This window comes from Triticum aestivum, chromosome 4A (genome assembly GCF_018294505.1).
Source record: "Triticum aestivum cultivar Chinese Spring chromosome 4A, IWGSC CS RefSeq v2.1, whole genome shotgun sequence".
In the NCBI taxonomy this organism is placed as follows: domain Eukaryota; kingdom Viridiplantae; phylum Streptophyta; class Magnoliopsida; order Poales; family Poaceae; genus Triticum; species Triticum aestivum.
In genome coordinates, this window is record NC_057803.1 from 620807852 (window position 1) to 620829552 (window position 21701).

Sequence of the window (21701 nt, forward strand, 5' to 3'; positions counted from 1 at the left end):
GATCAAGACAAGGACTTCTTCCCACCGGCGTATTCGGCTAGGACTCTTGTTATCCTAGGCCTCTGGTGCATTATATAAACCGAGGCCAGGCTAGTCGATAGATATATACAGACAATCATACCATAGGCTAACTTCTAGGGTTTAGCCTCTCTGATCTCATGGTATATCAACTCTTGTAATACTCATATCATCAAGATTAATCAAGCAGGACGTAGGGTATTACCTCCATCAAAAGGGCCCGGACCTGGGTAAACATCGTGTCCCCTGCCTCCTGTTATCATCCGCCTTAGAAGCACAGTTCGGGACCCCCTACCCGAGATCCGCCGGTTTTGACACCGATATTGATGCTTTCATTGAGAGTTCCGCTGTGTGATCGGCAAAAGGATCGATGGCTCGTCTGCGGATTAACTACGACGTTAACATCTTCGTCACCGTCTCGACTGGTCACCTTGGCTTGACCGAGGACTGTGCCCTGCCTCCGATCGTCATGTTCGGATGAGGTCCTTCATCAACATCAACTCCGATCTCTATCAAGATCATGAAGGAATCATTCATGGAGCTCGGGGCTCAACGTCAACATTGCCCTCGGGTGACCGTGCTGTTTTTCCGAACAGCGAACTTGTATTCGCTGCCACCACCTCTTTGAGCATCGCCTTGACGATCCCTTTGGTGGAATTGTGTGCAATTAAGTCTACAACAACCATGCATAATTTCATCGAGTTCCGATGGAGGAATCTCTGGCAATCTATGATATACCGGAGCCCTGTCAAATTTGGATGGGAATCAGAACGAGTTTAGGGCGTGGTCTCCAGAGCCCAGCTCGGAGGTCCTTTGGAAGACCCAACCGTTCATCTACTACGGAATTCCCATATCTACCACCCCTCCAAATTTCATCTCGATCCGACGGTTCAAACTCCGGGAACCTTCCGATGAGTGGATCAATTTTCGGATCTGTTTTCTACGTGAATACGGATCCGATCCGAATTCATGTATTTTATGAACGTGATATTGGACAACCTTTTTAGAGGAGTTCTCTTCTAGGGTATTGTGCGTCGTTTTTAAACATGTGCCCGTAAAATTTTAAGCCTCCCCTAAGGTCATCTTCATCATCATGCTGGTGTCAAACCAGTCCGGCAATATTGCTCCAAGGCTGCCGACCTGCGCTAGACACGTCGTCACTTTGTTGAGCCGAGCTCAGCTTCTTCGGATCATCATCTCGGCAAGCGAACAAGAGTTTGGAATCACCAAGGATAAATCATCACCAACATCGCCGCCCCACGGATTACACGGAGCGGGAACACATGCATCGCCGCATGGTCACTTCATCAAACCGGCATTGACCGCGTCACAAGTTACGACCTGCGTCGGCATGGCCGCACTGTTGCTTCTTCAAGCCGATGTCCATCACGCCGAACTGCTTCAACACCTCGACTGACACGGCAGCTACAACATCTCCTTACCGACCTGCTCCGTCTTCTCGGCTAGACCGAGGGCTTCATCATCTCTTCATCAACTTACTTCGGAGACTTCGGCGTCACCAGCCGACCAGCTTCATCACATTAGCTGGACCATGGGCTTCTCCTCGGCGAGCCAACCTTTGCCAGCATCGCCATGCCACCGCTTCATCACCCATTAGGCAATGGGTGTGCAGATCGAGTCCCATGTCTGGGAGTAACTTTTCTTCAGATTGCTACAACAGACAAATCAGGTGCTATTAATCCCATTTTTTTTCTTGCCTGGGTTTATTTTTCCCAAGGAATTATTGCTCCGGTTTGTTTCATCATCTATACACAAGTCTATCAAGTGGTGACCGCATTAACAACGGTGACATAGTGGTTTGGTCAGTTTCCGTATACAGTCCGACGAATGCCGCATCCGGAAATCACATCGGCCTGCGAATTCGGGCTTGGCCACGCCTTCACCGCGTCACGCCGACGCCCTGCATCGACATGACTTCGGTGCCAGGCCACATCTCTTTCAATAAATTATTTTTTGCGAAAAGCAATTATCCTTTTTTGGACCGCACTATTTTATGTGTGTAGGTGATCGACTTCGACTGCGTCACGTGGTCTCTTCGGCAAGCCGACGCCATCGTCCCAATCGGCGTAAATCGGCTCGCGTGATCACCTTGTTGGTCGTATTGCCATACCGACGTGTTCGGTTGCCTCGGGGACTTCGGCATCACCGAGAGAGCTCTACCTCATCGAGTGTTCAGCGCACATGCCATATTTCTTTTATTACTCACTTTGCGTAAATTACTAATTATGCAAGAATTTTTTTTATTATTATTCCTATTATCTCCGGCTTGCACTATTTTCTGTGCACAGGTAGATAATCCGGGCCGGGCAGCACTGTCACCTCGGCTGGCCGAGGGCTTCGTCATCACTTCATTAACACACACTGGGGGCTTCGGTGTCACACTGCTGGCCTGCTCCGTCCCCGCGGTAGGACTGGGGGTTTTCACCTCGCCCAACGACTATGCTGCGTCACCACTTAATCAAGCCGAGCTCTTTACTTGGACATCTCGGGACTAGCTTGGGGGCTGGGATCTCGTCCCGCCACAATCTCGGCTTGCGTCATCAACGTCGAGCACATTAACCAGCTAAGTCGCTTTCATACTCAAAAACTTTCAGTTTTAAATTTTGTTCGGTTCGACCAAGCATTATACTTTTTGGCAAAAAGTTGTTTGTGACAAAATTCTTTGTCAAAGCCTTGTTTGTTGCAAGCAAATTCAAATACCTCGTTTACTTGGGGGCTTATGTCGGTGTCAAAACCGGCGAATCTCAGGTAGGGGGTCCCGAACTGTGCGTCTAGGCCGAATGGTAACAGGAGGCAGGGGGCACGATGTTTTACCCAGGTTCGGGCCCTCTTGATGGAGGTAAAACTATACGTCCTGCTTGATTGATATTGATGATATGGGTAGTACAAGAGTAGATCTACCACGAGATCGGAGAGGCTAAACCCTAGAAGTTAGCCTATGGTATGATTGTATGTTATGGTTGTTGTCCTACGGACTAAAACCCTTCGGTTTATATAGACACCGGAGAGGGTTAGGGTTACACAAGGTCGGTTACAAAGGAGGAGATATCCATATCCGTATTTCCTAGCTTGCTTTCCACGCCAAGTAGAGTCCCATCCGGACACGAGACGAAGTCTTCAATCTTGTATCTTCATAGTCTAACAGTCCGGCCAATGGAGGTAGTCCGGCTGTCCGGAGACCCCCTAATCCAGGACTCACTCAGCTTCCTTCATGGAGCTTTTCCTCTTGCATATGCTTATACTTGTACGGCTTCGTTCCTTATTCGTGTATTACGCCACAATATGCACCATATTGACTTAAGCGATTTGCAAGCTGGGTTGCCTGGCTCCTGTGCTTACCCCTACGTTCCCGATTGTTCGGCTAAGGAGTAAAGGGCGCACCTCTGCGATTGTCATGACCGGGTCATCCGAGTTCTGACCTCAGACTAGGTGAAGCCGAAAGCTAGCGCTCTTATTGTTTTCAATAATGGTCGGCACACAACGGAACTCATGAGTACAAAAAATCTATTGCACAAGTCTCATAGTAATAATGAGCACCGAAGAAAGGTATTGGTGGGGGTACTATTTTCTTCGAAGATGCTTCTTACACTTCATTAGTAATATAGCATAAGTTCCCTGAGCGCGCTTTGTCTGTTACAGCCTTATGGCCTGATTGCCTGGTCATCGGAAACACCGTCGATACTCTCGACAGGCGGAGTACATGACACTTTTCGGCCCTTGACCGAAGAGGGAGAAGCCGACGGTCGGTTAAGACGCGTTTAAAGTTTGGGTGAACACAGATATGACATAAGTACTTCGGTACATACAATCATTATATATAAAATTCTTTTACCCAAGTCACTTGGAGGCTCTTAAAATTTATATATGAGCTGTAAATGCGTTTTCTTCTTGGTGGTTGTCAAAACATGACAGAAGCACAATTTTTTTTCTCTTCCAATTTTTGGATTGGCACCGAACACTTGATCTTGTTCGGACGTCATGTTTTTACTGATGTTTTTTGGTTTTCCAAGCTTTTGGCACTTTTAGACTGTTTGTGTGTTTTCAGCACAAGTCTCGCAGTGCAACACCGGACACCTTTAGAGATTCGGTAAAAACATTCTCGGATATTGCTATATATGCATCGGTTTCGAATTGTGTCTTTGGTCAATAGTTGGGTTGCCCGGCTCCTGCGCTTGTCTCCTGCGTTCCGCTTTGTTCAGCTAAGTGTGCAAAGGGAGAACCACTGCGATTGTGCTTCCAGCTCACATGGTTAAGCACCTCAGTGGAGAAAGCCGAAAACTGACTGTCACAATAAGTGTAAACTGGTCAGCGATCCGATGACTGTGTTAAATGACGGGCCATTCATAACATTGGCCGAAGTGTTTATGGCTTGACCTCGACTGCCGCCGAACACTACCGGGAACTAGTAACTGGCCTCCCAAACTAAATCCTCAATATTTTGCTCTTACATTAGGGCTGAGGTTTCATGATCATGCTTAGCATGACAACCCAAAGAAAGGAACCGATAGCGGGACTATTTTCTTTGGAAGACATTTCTTATATTAAACAGTAATATAACATATCTCTCTGTGTACCTTTATTTATAAAACCGTATGGCCAGATTGCCTTGTTTATCGTAAATCTTTGCCCTCATAAAGGCTTTATAAAGTAGGACAAACACTCCTCGGCTACTGGCCGAGGAGGTGGAAGCCGATGGTCGGTCACCAAAGTTTTGTATAATGCGGATCCGAGCATTAATGACGAAAAGACATTACACATAATTTGTGATTTTACTACGGATATCGATCCTTAATTCGGCCACCCGTGCCCGCATTAAAGCTCGGGGGCTACTGGGCTTCGGGCTTATTATTTACAAATATTAAAGGGGCACATCGATCTCCTGATCTGGTGTTGCCACCCGGCCAGGGTCTCGGGGGCTACTGCATTGCCTATCCAATACAGAAAATTTTAAGTACAATACAGTTTCCGAGGAGATTATGATCCTCAGGTTGGTCGGCCGCACCCAACCTGAGTCTCGAGGACTGAGAACGCCGCTTTTTGTGTCCCAAAGTATTCTGCCGAGGTAGGACTTGATCCTCGGGCCGATTTTGCAAATCAACTTGAGTCTCAGAAGCTACTGGGATCAGCGGTCTTGCGTCATCCTTCAAGTGCATCTCGGGTTTTAGACCGATACACACCTTGAGGGCTACTGGCTATATATCTCGGCAGAGAATAAATTGCACCAATCAAAAATATTGACAAAAAAATTGGCCCGCAGTCGGGGTGGTGCACCACCTCGGAAGCAGTCCGGCATAAAGCTCGGGCACTAGTGGCTGGCTCTATAGAGGGCATTTCCAGCATTAAGCTCGGCTAAACTCCTTCAACTTTTTTGAACCAAGGTGATATGACACCTCGGATATAGTCCGGCGTTGGAGCCCGGATACAGTCCGACGTTGGAGTTTGGACATAGTCCGGCGTTGGAGCTCGGATACATTCCGGCGTTGGAGCTCGGAAAGCGGTCCGGTGTTGGTGCTCGGCTGCAAAAGATACCTCGAATGCAGTCCGGCGTTGGAGCTCGGACACAAGAGGATGCTGCCGCCCGGGAACAACTTCAAACCCGAGGTGTGGCATAAAAATAACAAGGCATTGATAAAGGCCGAAGACTTAAAGGGCTCCTCGGATACCCGACATGTGAGATCTTCAGATTTAGCTCGGCAATCCTCAAGATAGAAGATGGGAAGATTTGTTGAACCATTTTTCAAGACCGACGACCGAAGATGAAGAACAGTTCGGAAGAATCGAGGAGCGTCCTTAACTTGAAGACCGGTTCAGGGGGCTACTGACGGTGTCCTGGACTAGGGGGTACTCACCACGTCATCTCTCGATCTGTTAGATTGGACCGAGGACCCCCATGGCCGTATACTCATGGGCTAGTTCGGACAGCTGCCGCATACAAGCAAAATTCCACAAGACTTGGCGGTCAAGACAAGGACTTCTCCCCACCGGCGTATTCGACTAGGACTCTTGTTATCCTAGGTCTCTGGTGCATTATATAAACCGAGGCCAGGCTAGTCGATAGATATATACAGACAATCATACCATAGGCTAGCTTTTAGGGTTTAGCCTCTCTGATCTCGTGGTAGATCAACTCTTGTAATACTCATATCATCAAGATCAATCAAGCAGGACGTAGGGTATTACCTCCATCAAGAGGGCCCGAACCTGGGTAAACATTGTGTCCCCTGCCTCCTGTTACCATCCGCCTTAGACATACAGTTTGGGACCCCCTACCCGAGATCCGCCCGTTTTAACAACGACACCCCCAGTTTTGTTTCATTTCATTCTTTTTTTTGCTTTTTTTATTTTTTATTTTTCCCTTCTTTAAAATAACTCAGGATTAAAAAAAACCCAAATTTGAAAAAAGTCAAGGAATCATAAAATGTTTGTTAATAAAAAATCATGATTTTGAAAAATGTTTGGGAAATCATACTATGTATGATTTTGAAGAAAAAACATTTGGGAAATAAAAAATCATGATTTTGATTTTTTGCATATTTAATAATGTATGTGAATTTGAAAAAATGTTCATGGATTGTTAAAAAATGTTCAGAGAATTCATAAATTGTTCCCAAATTTCAAAAAAGTTCATCACCTAAATTTTTTTGCTGATTCAAAAAAATTCATAAAGAATTTCCTGCATTTCCTAAAAAGGTTTGTGAATTTCGAAAATTGTTCAAAAGTTTTGTAAAATGTTCACTGATTCTATTTTTTCAGGAGTTTCAAAAAAGTTCACAATATTAAAAGAAGTTTGCAAATTTGTAAAAAGTATTGGTGAATTCAAAAAATGTTCGTGAAGTTGTAATAAAAGGTCTGCGAATTTGAAAAATGCTCATGATGTCAAAAAATATTTGCAAATTAAATTGTTTTTCATGATTTAAATTTTTTTCATGATTTCAAGAAAGTTCACTATTCTGAAAGATGTTCCCAAAATTTAAAAAGGAATTAGAAAAACAAAAAAAGAACGGAAATTGTAATTTCCGAACGTTCTCGCCTTGTCCATAGATCTGAACGAGTTCGGCTCTAGCGCTCCACCTTCCGCCTGCTTTTTTATTTTTCACAAGAAAAATCGGCAGCGGTGGGATTCGATCATTGCACCTGCTGCATGCCTTCCACTACTGGTAACCAACCCAGCTAAGTCTTTCATATGTTAAAATATATGTTACATTTCGTTTTATCGTATAACTGCTCCTTTGCATCTACAGCCAAAAGAAATAGAAAATAAATTTGATATTGTGTGTGGGGTGCCTTTGAACTCGGACTTGAGTCTCTCACAACTAAGCTCTGGCCCATTAACCAGCTCACTTAAATTACTTTTGTTGTCTTACCCCCTAATTTTATGTTTTTAAATAGCCTGCTGGTATACAGTAGGCAGTTTTCATACATAGTATTAAAAATGTTGTTATATCTCTACATTATGGTAATATGTCTTGTTGTCTTGCTCCCATTTCTACCTTGTTCGAGGAATGTAAATAATGGACTAGAAAATTAAGAGAATTGAAATGGGAGCACGCAATCCTTGCTCCCGTTATGGTAGCATGTTTCTCTCCATTTCAAAACCAGGAGCAACCAATGCACGCCATCAGGCCCTTGGAGTTGATAACTTAGGTACATAAATCACGATAACTTTGCCCCATGGATAAAAGTTGTTAAAAATATACCACCGATAATTTCTTTGTAAATAGCATGATAATATACACTCCTGGACTTGGTAACTTAGGAATAAACACCATGATAACTTTCATCCTTGGAAAAAAGTTGTTGAAAACATAATCCGGTAACATATGTGTAAATAACATGGTAATATAGGATTCTGGACCTGATAACTTAGGTACAAACACCATAATAATTTTGACCCGTGAAAAAAAGTTGTTGAAAACATACTCTGATAACTTGTCTTGTGTAAATAGCATGATAATATAGGCTTCCGGTCCTGATAACTTGGGTACAAAAACCACGAGAACTTTGACCCATGAAAAAAATTGTTGAAAACATACAACCGATAACTTCTTTGTAAATAGCATGATAATATACACTCGCGAACTTGATAACTTAGGTATAAACACCACGATAACTTTGACCCGTAAAAAAAATTATTGAAAACATACCCCAGTAATATCTGTGTAAATAACATGGTAATATGGGGTTCCAGACCTGATAACTTAGGTACAAACACCACGATAACTTTGACCCATGAAAAAAAGTTGTTGAAAACATACCCTGATAACTTTTTGTGTAAATAGCATGATAATATAGGCTCCCGGCCCTGATAACTTAGGTACAAACACCACGATAACTTTGACATGAAAAAAATTGTTGAAAACATACCACTGACAACTTCTCGTGTAAATAACATGAGCTGATAACATGGAAAAATGTTGTTAAAAAATACCTCCCAATAACTCACGTGTGAACAACATGATAATACACGCACATGAGAGCTGATAACTCATATACAAATATCGCGGTAATTTTTTGACCGAGGGGATGAAAATTGTTGAAAAAGATACCCCTGATAACTTTTGTGCAACATGGTAATATAGACAACAAAAGCTGATAACTCACTTCAAACATCATAATCACTTTTTGACCCCTCGGATAAAAGTTTGTTGAAACCTTACCCCCGAAACTTTTGTGTAAATGACACGGTAACTTGTGTATGACAGATGTGATAACTCACGTAGCCCGGATGTGGTAACTTTTGGTCCGAAAAAAAGTCATTAGAACATATCAACATAGGATCTAGTTTCGAAGATCTCGTCGAGACGATATTTTTTGTGAAGACGGTATTTCATTTAGGGCGACGATTTGAGCTACAAAACATTTTGAAGTTTGAAAAAAAAATCTAGGATGATATCAGCTTTTCGTTCTTTAGGGTGTGTTCGGTTGGTGTCACAAAGTGAAATGTAATGGGTCGGTTTCATCCCTAGAGCTCATTCTAGTGTTTAATTTGTCGAAGGAAGAAGAACCCACCGATTCCACAGAATGTCATATTCCTTGTTTATGCGGAACCAAGTGATACCTCCGAATCGAGCGGACCACAGGGAACCGCCACGGGGCCGCATCTTCCTCCCCAACCTTGCGCACGCCACCGCCAGCAGCCTCATCACACGCCGCCATGGATGGCCACCGCAGCATCCGTCGCGCTCGTAGCAGCCCCGGCCACCCCGGCGTCTCCCCCTTCCCTGGGCCGCAGATCCCTCCGCATCTTTGTGTGTGCTGCCGCCGACAGCCCGACCGCGTGCGGCCATGACTTGCCACCGCCGCATCCTCGCGTTGGCGTTGCTTGCCGTCGCGTCGGCCACGTCCCAGGCGGGCGCACCTGACACGCTCGCCGAGCAGGGAGGTCGGGCGACCCTCTCAATCATCTTCTTCAGCCGAGCATGGAGACCGGACAACCCTCTCACTCGTATTCTTCAGTCGGGCTTGGAGGCTGGAAGTATCTAATTAAGACGCCACCGTCGGGAAGCTTTGGCCGCTGCACCAAGGAGCATGTGGTTTGCAGTGACAATCGCCGTATGTTTTCAACATCTGTATATTTGTTCAAGTACATTTAAGTGTTCCGTGGGTGTTCTTCTGTACTGCAACGTCGGGTACATTTTTTCTTTTTTACGGGTGAAGTACATTTGTTCATTACAATTGACGTAATCCAATGTTCAACATTCAGTTTAGGTTTCTATCAAAATCTAATTCATGTAATAAAGTGAGATGAACAATTCCATTCCATTACATCTCTCAAACCAATACTTTTGGCAGGAGATAGTAGGCCTAGCCCACCCTGGATTCCTTCCGCGGGGCCCACTCCACTCACAGCAGCACCGGCCCACGTGCGTATAACTTCCGTGCCCAACTGCTCCGCCTCCCAGCCCGATCGCTCTCCTAGTACACCTCTGTACACAAGTCCAACTCACTCAGTCGCCGCTCCGACCAGAGCCCAGCCGCCGGCCACCTCCTCCCCTGCTCCCCTCCAATGGCGGCGGCTCCGCGCCTCCACCTCCACCTCCTCCTCGCCCACCACCCCCAGGCCCCGCCCCTCCGGCCCTCCCCGTCGCGGCCCCCGCCGCCCGTCCTCCTCCCCCGCCTCACGCGCCGGGGCCGGGCCGCTCTCCCGCGCCCGGTCGCGGCGCTCGGGTGGGGAGGCGGTGGCGGAGGGATCGAGGACGTCGGCCAGATATTCAGCCGCGTCGAGGCGTTCCTCTACACCGTCGCCGACGCCGCGGTCGCGGCCGCCCCGGGGATCGCGGCCGACGGCGGGGCCAAGGAGGCCTCCGGGGACTGGTTCTCCGGGTTCACTGGCTCCATGGAGACCGTGCTCAAGGTGCGCCCGCCTAGCCTCCCCCCGCCGCTCGTTCGTCCGACCACCACCACGGTTGCGTGCCGTGTGGCTCTCTCTGGTTCCGACGACACCGCCATGTTCGCTCGCCCCCGCTTGCAGCGTGTGATACCGTGCTGCCCACCCTTTCGGCGCCGAAAAATCCGCGCCCCTGTTTTTCGGGGAACAGTGGAATCTACTGTGGTTGCCTACCTAGATTCCTGAGCCGGGCAATCCCAGCCCAGGGGCCGTAGGGTTGGGGGCGCTGACATTTCCCAGCACGCTCAAATGTAGCGTGCGACCCTTCGGCGCTGAAAAATCCGCGCCACTGTTTTTCGGGAAACGCGGCGATCTAATTGCCTGGATTCCTGAGTCCCCTGAAAGCGATTCCGATTCGGGGGCCGTTGGGTTGCTGTTCCAAGGGAGCGCTGAAATTTCTCATTTCTCAGCATGCTCAATCGTACTAGCTAACTGGCGAGAAATACAGACGGGAGGATAAGATTCAGCATGCCCTGCCGTTACATGCCTTATTAGTACACCATACTGCTCAAGGAAATTGTTGAGATATGCTCAAGGCCTCATAGGATCTTGCAACGGCTGGTTTCATTTTCTTGCAACTGCTGCAACAGCATCACTGACTTTTCAGCAGAAGAAATGGCTTTCCTGACATCTGTGCCCAAAGTATGCTTGTTGACAAGGAATTATCATAGGCACTGCTGGTTAGGAGGTCAAAACGGCGACGAATGCTCTTCACTTAAAGAGCGATGCTGTTCGTTATTAGTATAGTTTCTGCAGCTTGGCCTATGTTTTGTTCTTTGGGGAAATGGACTACTTGCCGTCAAGAATCATGTGTAATTTTACATGGTTCTGATCTTGGGTACACGAACATGCCCTGATTTATTCTATTGTAATTTCCACTACACACAGATGATGGTAGGTTTGGAAATGAATGAGGCCTAGCTTTTTACTAGGCTCAGAGAGGGGATCAAGAGAGAACCAGTGTTTTCCTGTTTGTTCTCTGCTTTCCTCTATTTTTGAGTATTTGATCATAGGAATGAACATTACTGTTTAAAACCTGTTGGTATAAGTGTATGTGTTCACATTTGTGTACATTATAACCCCCCCCCCCCCCCCCCCCCCCCTCTCCTCGTTATATGTTTATATCATGCCTGAAACATCGAATACATTATGTGATATGTATCTTTTTCTCATTGGCAGGTTCTGAAAGACGGTCTTTCGACTCTCCATGTTCCTTATCCATATGGTTTTGCGATCATCCTCTTAACAGTTCTGATTAAGGGGGCCACTTTTCCTCTTACAAAGAAGCAAGTAATTCTCTCTCCCATGTAGCTACAGCCAGAACTTATTGGGATATAATTTAATTTACATTGCGGTAGATGTTGTTATTCACATAAAGGTGGTGAAGTATGCTAACTATTTCGTTGGGACATGATTAAAAGTGATTACTGCATGAAAGTGTGAAACTGTGCATTGTGGCAGTTCTTTCTAAGAAGTTATATGAATTTATGATGTCTACAGTTCTACGTAGCACTTGCTGAGAAATGATACCATTTACCATGACTGAACTTTGGAGTGATCCACAACTTAACAAGAAAATATTGATATTCATCAATACACAATGCATATCCGGCATTTTGACAGTCTTTTCTCTTATCTATCTACTGGTTGTAGCTTCAGTCATATCCTAGTAGATGGTAGTTCCTTGCAGGTCCTTCCCAGCTGAACCAGTAATTAATACATGAATTGATCATTGTACCAGTAGTCCAGTACTACCTGGCAACAACTTTATTGTGGGGTCTGTTTTACAAGAACAATGTGAATCACGTGTGTTTCAGCTGGCCCTGGGAGGAACTTCTGGCCGTAAACAATTGATGGCATTAAAGCCTTCTGAGTTTAATTTTGCATTCAAGCATTACCTACTACTAGTGATAAATGAGGATGTAGCACACCCTGTCACAGTCCTGCATGGAGCTTTTAATTTGCAATTTTTATGCCTGTTACCTTGTGAATCATGCACTCATGACCACCATTGCACCTCCTTGTATTTAGAAGGGTCAAGATTCGTACTCATCGGTTCTTAGTACCATTGTTTTCATTACCAAACATGCTCGTTTAATTTCTAATCTTTTCCAAATGGCATCATCTAATTACAAGAGCTCCACAATTTCTTTAAATTACTTACATTACTTGCTAGGTCCAGGCTTGGCAAATATTGTTGCTTGATGCTAAAGAAGTGCTTAAATGTTTTCTGATATTCTTGTATCCAATAGTGAAACTCGTTGTTTTTTTTTGGTTCCATCTAGGTCGAATCTGCACTTGCAATGAGGTCACTTCAACCTCAAGTGAAGGCTATTCAAGAACGACATGCTGGGGATCAGGTATTTATGTTTTACATATAAACTTCCGTATGTGTTCTTTTATTGGAATGTTGCACATATTCTTAAATTAGATTCTTCAATGCACAGTGGACCGATGATATGATAACCTGTCAACCTTTTGTCATCAATTGAGTAGGGGCAAAAATAAATGCAATATGCATTAAGGTCTACATCAAGTGAAAGACATATTTTTCATATAGTTTAGTTTATATTTCCTCAGAGCTGTTAAGATGTTCTGTGGGAATGCGACATGATTGAATTTATGTGGGGCTAGCTCATTTCAATGTATATTTTTAAGACATGCAGCTAATTGAGATATTATCCAAAATGTCTTTAAAAAAGGTGCTTATTCCCCCAAGTGCATATATCAGATAAAATGCATGTAAACAAACGATTAACTAATATAACTCGGTTGGCACCTGGGTGATAAAATTGAATGGATTTACATAGTACATTATAGATCCTTACCAATGTATTTGGAGTGCTACTGAAATCACTATTGTCTGTAAGTTATTTATTTATCTTTCCAGGAAAGGATACAACTCGAAACTGCCCATTTATATAAGTTGTCTGGCGTTGATCCACTTGCAGGTAGTTATACACACTATGCTTGGTATTTTTCCTACCAGGGGCTCAATGTGAGCCCCTCAAAGCTCAATGCATAGTAAGACTTTAATTTAATTGGGTCTCACATTTCCTTGATCCATTGCTAGTTTGCTACCGTTTCTATTGAGGTATTTTCTTGTTTATAGTTAATGATGTGCAGTTTCCTTTGGCATGCTTTTGCACCAGGGTGCTTGCCTACTCTTGTAACAATACCAGTCTGGATTGGTCTATACAAAGCTCTCTCCAATGTAGCTAATGAGGTTCATATGATTAAATGTTCTTTTTGTCATTCTTTCTGTTGAACACTAAACATCTATATTACCTAATGCGTCCATTTTCGTTAAAAAGGGACTTCTTACGGAAGGCTTTTTTTGGATACCTTCTTTGGCTGGTCCAACAACAATTGCTGCTCGAGAAAGCGGCCAAGGAATATCCTGGCTTTTTCCATTTACGGTAAACATATAGAACTCGATAACTTCATGTTATTTCCTGGGTTTGATCCTTAATTATAAGGCCAAGTAATGTCATACTCGTACCATTATTTTTGTGCATCAGCACGGTCGCACTTACTAATCACACAGCAAGCAGTTTAGTCTTCGCCGCTGAGTTAGATGCAACTTTTAGTGTTTAGGACCATGTTGATTCCTATCAATGTTGTTGCTAAATTATTTCATTTCAACATTGTTGTGTTGTGTAAAAAAAATGTCTTCTCCTTGTTCACATTTTTCTTGCCAGAAAAATGGTGATATTGCTTAGATTTGACTTTCCCACCTGTATTTAGCTGTCCAAAAAGACAGATACATGTACACGTATGTTGTGTTCACTTGCTGCCTTTGTAAGCACCAAAGCAACTGTGTTGTCAGCATAGTTGCATTGTCCATGAACATTGATGGAAGGTCCTCTGAATGATAAGTTGCATCACCTTTTGTAGACATTTCTATCTTCTAGGATCATCTATTAGGGTGAACAAATTTTTTTTGAACACCCAATGTTAAATTTCTGGATCCGCCACTGACTTCTAGTACAATTCTGCTCCCAGAAATTTATATGGTTTCCTGGAAGTTTGTGGAGTTTTCTCCTTATTTCTTTGACACTGGTATAATTGATGATGTTGTAGGACGGACATCCACCACTTGGTTGGTCGGACACTATGGCATACCTTGTTCTACCAATTCTTCTGGTTATTTCACAATACGTATCTGCTCACATAATGCAATCATCACAGGTTTGTGTTGCCAAGTGCTGAACATATCTACTGTATTGTATTCTACTCTTTTTAGGGCATTATTTTTGGTCCTTTGTACTAGTATGGAAATTTTCTTATCAGCTGGATTGTTTCTATATGGATTATGGAACTCAAAATGAATACATGCAATACAATGCTGCTGATTGGATTCATTATCTCTAGTTGAACAAGTCATGAATCATGACTATTCAAATATCCACAGAAGACTGTCTTTCTCTCTTTCCTCTAAGTAACATGTAAAGATGTGTTAAAGCAGTACAGTTGTAGCTTTTCTGAACTCTGTTAATTGTTTACTCTTTAGAGGAAAACATTTGGGGCACTGAGAAAGAAACACACAAAGATCAAGGACATGCACCTCCTTTGCTGTATGATGCCAATGTAACTGGTACCCCATGAGGTTTGTCTTTACTTGAGCTTACTGTTGTCCATGTCATTGCAGAGCAATGATCCTAGCCAGCAAGGTGCACAAGCTGCAGTGAAGTTCCTGCCTTTGCTAATTGGTTATTTTGCTCTTTCCGTTCCTTCTGGATTGAGTCTATATTGGTGAGTACATACTGTAGAAATTTCAACTGTTTTTTATACAAAAAACATGTTCAATTGTTCACTGAAATAAATGCTTTAACATAACTTCCTATAAGTAGAGCAGGTCCTCGTATGCTCATTGGGGCATTTCCCATATTTATATTTATGTACCTATGCTGGTTGTGCCAGCAGCCCAGCATGCTACATAATTGAGATCAAGTTCTCACACTTTGATTTGCTTCAAACATTGACTGGTTGTGTCTTTGTTTTGTCTTATAGCACAATTGTTGCATTCCTTTTAGTTTCGGGTTGACATACGGGAACATTCCATCAGACCTAGCCAGCTTTCTGTGTTATCTTGTGGCTCAGTTTTCATATATCAGTGGTTTTCACTAGTTGTTCTTTCTTGCAGGCTTACAAATAATCTCCTTAGCAGTGCACAGCAGGTGTGGCTTCAAAAGCTTGGAGGTGCCAAAAATCCTGTCCAAGAATATATTGACAAGCTTGCTAGAGAGGAATCAACTAATGTTGGAAAGTATGAACCTGCTGACAAGAGTGAGGCTCTCCCAAAAGCTGGTCCAGCCCAGCCTGGTCAAGTGCCAAAACCAAGCGAACCACAGCGTGGTGGAAGGTAATGTTTAGATATAGCTTAAGATTGCTGCTCAATGCATGTACTATCTCAGTAGTAATGTCACCGTGACAGTAGCTGGCTAGGAATTAGAAATAAGGGGAAACAGAAGTAAATCAGTTTTGGATACACTGAAGCCTTGTGTACGGCAAGAAATTTAGGATCAACCTCAGGGATGTATTTGAAATTCTGCAGTGTAATGCTTGGAATTTAGCAGCCAGTAGTAAATTAGCTAAGACTGCATATGAATCCAGTAAATCTTTCGCGTGGACCATGATCCTCTTGGCCTTTGCTGTATGTACATTTGTTAGCGTCAATGTCGTCCTGTCTGGCCAATTGAAGGATTTGGACAATGCTGTCACTTTGAGTTGCACTCTTGCATTTGCTTGCTGCTGCTAGTGAAAGGTGCCAACAAAGCATCATCTTTTCAGCATGTCAGTCGGAGCTTTTATTTGCTCTGTACTTCTATGCCACATTAGCTCTTGTTATTGCCCATTTAGAAGGGACAACATACCCCTGTGATTACTAAATAAGGTCAATGCCATCCATCCGAGTTTATAATGTAATTTCAAGAGCTGATAAACCATGATTGGCAGGTTTAAGAAATTAATGGAAGAAGAGTCAAGAAGGAAACAACTTCTGGAACAAGCAAAACAAATTGAAGAGGCAAGCATCGACTCTGTTGCCATTGATGGGAAACAGAATTTTGACAGCTCTGCTCCAGACACCCAAGATGAGCAGGTCAGTTTATTTGTTGATTGATAATATAATATCATTTCTTTTAGAAAACTGATTTTTTTGGGCTCAAATATTGAACAGGAGGAATCCCATGAAAATGAACCGATTTCAGCTAGTAGCAATGCCGGACTTAGCCATGATACACACGAAGCAACCCCAAACAGGAACACGGAAGAGGTATATTCTTCTTGCATGGGAGCATATTTTAGTCTGTAAAAACTGGAGAATTTCACATGCAGAAATCTCTCTCTCTCTCTCTCTCTCTCTCTCTCTGCACTGAATGAATCATAGGTCGAAAGATTCTAACAAGCCGTCCTGCTGTGCAGGGAACAATTCAGGAAGCGACCGACACTGACAGCCATTCTTCAGTAAGCAATGCTACTTCCCCCTCTGACGATAGATTGAGAGGCCAAGATGAGGATGGTAAAGACACACAGTAGTGAACACGGATTGGCTGGTGAATCTAACGAGTTCATCGTCGTCGGCTGGTTCCAGCGTATCCGCTGTGCTACCCTCGACGTGCTCGTGCAAAACCGCCATGCAGGCGGCCTATTCTTTCCACAGGAGGATACCATAATACCATGCGGCAAGATTGATCAAGATACAAACTGTATGCTTCTCTTGTCAGAACCGGAGATGTAGAGTACGCGTAGCTTGTACTGTCGAGTAGAGGACTGTTGATCATCCCCCCTCTGATGTATTTTCGGCTGGGAAATTGGGACGAATGTGTCCTGTCTAAGGTTTGCTGTAATCTATATATGGACATCTTCCTTGCCTGAACGGGAAACTGGGACTATGTATCAGGGATTCAGGCGCCACATCTCTTTGTAGGGCTTCTTTGGATCACAGGATTTGCAAAACAAAGGAATAGGAAAAATGGAGGATTTGATTGCCATGACATAGCCAATCCTGTGGATTTTTTCCAGAGGTCAGACCTCATGTGTAAATTCTTTTGGATTCAGCACCTTGAAGACCCAATCCTGAGGAATTTTAATGGCCCAATCCTTTGATCCAAATGCGTTTCATAGGAAACAATCCTGAGGATTGATATCCCATGAAAATCCTTTGAAAATCCTCCAATCCAAAGAAGGCCGTAGCTAGCAGCTAGCGGCTGCATTCACTTGAATTTGAAATAATTTGTGATACTCCCTTGGAAACTTTGTACTAAATCAGTGATGATTAATCATATGCTACTATACTTGTACAATCGAAACTTAGTTAATTTGCTCCACTGGAGAAGAAGGCAAGCAAAAACAAAGCTGTGCTGAACTTACAATGAGATTAGCATGGGAAAATTCCTTGGGGAACTATATGTTGCACGCACCACGGTCTTTAATTTACTCGTATGCTTTCGCGGTTTCATAGTGTCGTGCATGCCATGCTAGCGTACGTACGTGGTTAGATACATATATACGGAGAGAGAGAGAGAGAGAGAGAGAGAGAGAGGATGAATGGAAGAGCGATGAGTGTGGGTGAAGGCCTGGATCCGCCTTTGCCGGCGACCCCGCGTGCATGGAGCTGGCCGCACCGGAGTACGTAGTTGATCTCCCTGGATGGAGGTTCATTAGAAGGCGAGGACGCCGGCGGCCGCTGCGGCCACGGCGACGGCGCCGCCGAGGCGGGCCGCGAGGGAGGAGGCGGCGCTGGGCGCCGGCGCGTCGCCCCCGGCGGCGCCGGGCGTGGACCCCTCGGGCTTGGGCTCGGTCATGGTGGTGCCGATGGGGGAACCGACGGGCGCGGCGTCCTCGTCGTCCATGGCGTCGTCCCCCGGCTTGTCGCCCTCGAAGGACCCCACGGGGGTCTTGGCCACCGGGGTCAGGATGGTCGGCTTGGCGTCGTCCGCCGTGGCCACCGCCGCGAGCAGCGCGACGGCGGCGAGCAGGAGGAGGAAGAGCAGCGGCGTCCGGTGCCCGGCGGCGGCCATGTTGCGGGTACACACGCACGTCGAGGTTCTCCGGCGATGAAAATCTGCGAGCGCGGGAGGCGTGCGTGCGTGCGTGTGTCGGGGAGGACGGCGAGGCGCGCGCGCGCGCGCGTATATATGCGTGCGACGGCAAGAGCGGAGCGGTGGAGAATTCGGGCGGACGAGGTTTGAAACGGACGAGCGGTGGCGGCTGGACGCGAGGCACCACTGGCTGCGCGGGCCCCACGCTCCTCGCCGTCCCTGTTTAGTTTTTCATATTTTTTTTTCTTGTTTCCGCGTGAATATATCTTGGAAATTATAGCACCCATTCCACGTCCTTTAACATACGGAAACACTATTCTAAAAAAAACATTCGGAAACACTAAAAATCTAACGTCGGATTTTCTAGGCATGGTGAACCTGATGTTTTTTCATGACAATTTATATTGACGTGATGATAGCAAGTTTAGTTTGCAAAGTACGTCAATTTTCTGACAAACAAATGAACCGAGACGGATTTCACATGCTCATCAACTCCCTAACCGGGCTCGCACCCATTTTCATTAATTTTGCAATCAACGAAAATACATCAGTCTTTGTAGTTCAGAATCACAAGATAAGCACCGAGCCAACTAAATCAACTACCAAGCAGAGGAGACTAAAAGGGGTGAGAGCGAGTTGGTGCATCGTCAGAAAACCCACCGCATGACAACCCTGAAACGGACTATCATCTGTGGGGCGAAAACCTGACGACACTACAACCACTACTCGAAACCAAAAGCACATGTCTAGAGTATAGGACTCCAAAGAGGAGGGACCAACTTCACCAAAAGAGTAAATCCAGCGGGCATCAGACCCCAATAGATATAGGCCAATCTAAAGTAAAAGGACCAAGATAACTATACAATCTGAATACCATCCCCATCTCCCAGGAGCAGCCTGCCGCGCGCATATGATCTGTCCGCCAGAGTAGTCGCCACATGAACAAGCCTCTTCACACCAGCCTGGAATTTCGTCTTGTCTTCCTCCTTAAGCAGCCCTACCCAGTATAACATAAAAGAGCAAACGGTGAAGACAGCCCCCAAAGGAGTACGAGCATTATACTTATCAAAAGTAGTTTTGTTACGAAGGCACCAAACTGCCCAGCACACGGCCGCAATAATCATCATATATAATTTCTTCCCTCCTGGAAAGAGCTTGTACAACCAAGCAAAGCATTGCCAAATAGACCTAGGGGCACAAGAGGCCCCTGCTGTCAACCCCAGCACGTCCCAGACTGTGCGGGCGAGCGGACAAGTGAAAAAGAGATGATTAACAGTTTCCACATTCGTGCAAAATGAGCACATAGGATTTCCTGGATAATTCCTATGTCGCATGTTATCGTGCGTAAGCACAGCGTTTTGGAACAGCCGCCATAGAAAAGAAATTATTTTCAAGGAGATCACGGCTTTCCACACCCCTTTATAGTTAGGGCTAGATAAGTCTCTCTCCAGCCACTCGTATACATATTTAGTGGTAAATTTACCCCTACTATTCAAGGACCAGGAGACAATGTCAGGATTCTCATTCAAAGATTTCTTTCTAGCCTCGCACACCACCCAGTTCCATTGCTCCTCTAATGCACCAAACAACCTACGTCTAAAAGTTAGATCTTAGTTGTTGGCTGCAAAAGAGGCAATAGTGCAATCTTGATTTTGACAGATGTCATATAAGATAGGAAAACGATCCTGTAATGTGCAGTTATCTATCCATGGGTCGTGGCAAACCCTGGCTAAATCCCCTTTATTAATGATGATTCTCCTCCCAACCATATAAGTATCTTTGACCTTCATAATGGATTTCCAGCAAGGAGAATCAGAGAAGCGGCTGCGGATATTCGCCACAGTTTTGTTCCTGAAATATTTCACTCGGACAATATGTTGCCATAGCCCATCACTAGTTTCTAACTTCCACCACCATTTCACAAGGAGACTAATGTTTTGCTTGTGAAGATCTTTTTTCCCCAAGCCACCAATTCTCTTCGACCGGCAAATCCTAGCCCATTTAACCATGCGATAAGCATGCTTCTTATTCTTCCTCCTCCAAAAAAACATCTGCGATGCTTATTAATCTTCTCAATAGAAGTTTTGTTAAAGAGGAACATGGACATGCTCATCAACTAACCTTGTCATCTTTGAAAAACATAATTTACCATAAAAAATATTCGATTTGTCATGGTCAAAAAATCTGACGTCAAATGTGTAGTCCAAAGTCCAAACACAGACAAACCAACATATCCACAATCCACTGCAATCATCAGCTTATCCACTCTGTTTTTCTTCTGCTAGTCTTCTTCCATAGCCGTGTACCCATTTTCACCTTCTTCTTCTTCAGCTTCCGCTCGTCCACCCTCTTCCATATGCCCGATTTTGCCATCTCCCGTTGTAATGCATTTTGCTCATTCTTCCAGCATCACACGATCCTCCTCCAATTGCAAGCATGCCCAGTAATGCATAAACAAGCCTGCATAACACACAAATTCAGCCGACGACCGAACCGGTTTGAAATCAAAACAAGCTCTACTGTGAAGCTTCTGTATCGCCCATCAAAGAGCTGCTAAGCCCACAATTTGTAAGTTTCGACCATTTGTTAGGAACACAGGATTCCACCAGAAATATTGTAAGAGAGCTTTTTAACTACTAATCAGTCATCGGACCATGGTGGACTACCTTAGCAGATTGGCCCTAGAGATCCCCTATCAGAATCAGGTATCAGTGTTCCTGTCTATTTCTGTCTTCGCCCTCTGCCTCCCTAGCACAGGTTTGATGGAGAACGTGTACCCTTCGTCTCTTGTTCTGCGCGATCGATTGCTTATGACGAATTGGCTTCTTAAGTTAAGTTAAGGGGCAATTGCGAAACTTACAGATTTGACTTTTTCTCATATAAGCCCTCTCTAAAAAAACTCTACACACTTTTCTCAAAACACACATAACTCCACCACTGATTATAGTTACTCCCTCCGGCCCATATTACTTGTCGCTCAAACGGGTGTATCTAAACTGTTTGAGTAATGAGTAATATGGATCGGAATGGTATATTTTTCTAAAAAGACATGCCTCATTTTAGAGCTTAGCACAAGTGCACAACACCCTTTATTTTACCGGCTCGGCCCTGCAACATATGCCAATTTTATTATTCCATTAGAGTGCAGTGCAGCTCGTTATTTGCTAGTACAAGTTGAGTTGCAAAGTGGATAATGCAAAAGCAAATAGTGATCACCCTACTCAACAAGG

The 21701-nt window shown here is 44.6% G+C and overlaps 2 protein-coding genes across 3 annotated transcripts; one reads left to right on the top strand and one right to left on the bottom strand.

Moving 5' to 3' along the window:
- The first annotated feature begins 9950 nt into the window (after nucleotides 1–9950).
- LOC123087654 (inner membrane protein PPF-1, chloroplastic) lies at nucleotides 9951–17424 on the top strand. Of its 2 annotated transcripts, none has more exons than XM_044509700.1 (12): nucleotides 9951–10393; nucleotides 11606–11716; nucleotides 12712–12786; nucleotides 13317–13377; nucleotides 13579–13652; nucleotides 13741–13845; nucleotides 14510–14617; nucleotides 15078–15181; nucleotides 15573–15791; nucleotides 16385–16529; nucleotides 16608–16703; nucleotides 16865–17424. In XM_044509700.1, the coding sequence occupies exons 1-12, from the start codon at nucleotides 10046–10048 to the stop codon at nucleotides 16964–16966; spliced, it is 1548 nt and encodes a 515-aa protein (XP_044365635.1). In that variant the 5' UTR covers nucleotides 9951–10045; the 3' UTR covers nucleotides 16967–17424. The 2 variants fall into 2 exon arrangements, with proteins under 2 accessions (XP_044365635.1, XP_044365634.1); XM_044509699.1 differs by having other exon boundaries at nucleotides 9954–10393; nucleotides 16853–17424.
- A 348-nt stretch (nucleotides 17425–17772) lies between these two features.
- On the bottom strand, nucleotides 17773–18556 carry LOC123087655 (uncharacterized). The gene has a single exon (XM_044509701.1). The coding sequence runs from the start codon at nucleotides 18448–18450 to the stop codon at nucleotides 18091–18093; it is 360 nt and encodes a 119-aa protein (XP_044365636.1). The 5' UTR covers nucleotides 18451–18556; the 3' UTR covers nucleotides 17773–18090.
- Between the last annotated feature and the right edge of the window lie 3145 nt (nucleotides 18557–21701).

Bases quoted from the DNA above. Each gene is read 5' to 3' on its own strand.
- LOC123087654 (XM_044509699.1), top strand. From the start codon at position 10,046: ATGGCGGCGGCTCCGCGCCTCCACCTCCACCTCCTCCTCGCCCACCAC. The intron at 12,787-13,316 runs GTATTTATGTTT...TTATCTTTCCAG, and splicing joins AACGACATGCTGGGGATCAG to GAAAGGATACAACTCGAAAC. The intron at 13,653-13,740 runs GTTCATATGATT...TTCGTTAAAAAG, and splicing joins TCTCCAATGTAGCTAATGAG to GGACTTCTTACGGAAGGCTT.
- LOC123087655 (XM_044509701.1), bottom strand. From the start codon at position 18,450: ATGGCCGCCGCCGGGCACCGGACGCCGCTGCTCTTCCTCCTCCTGCTC.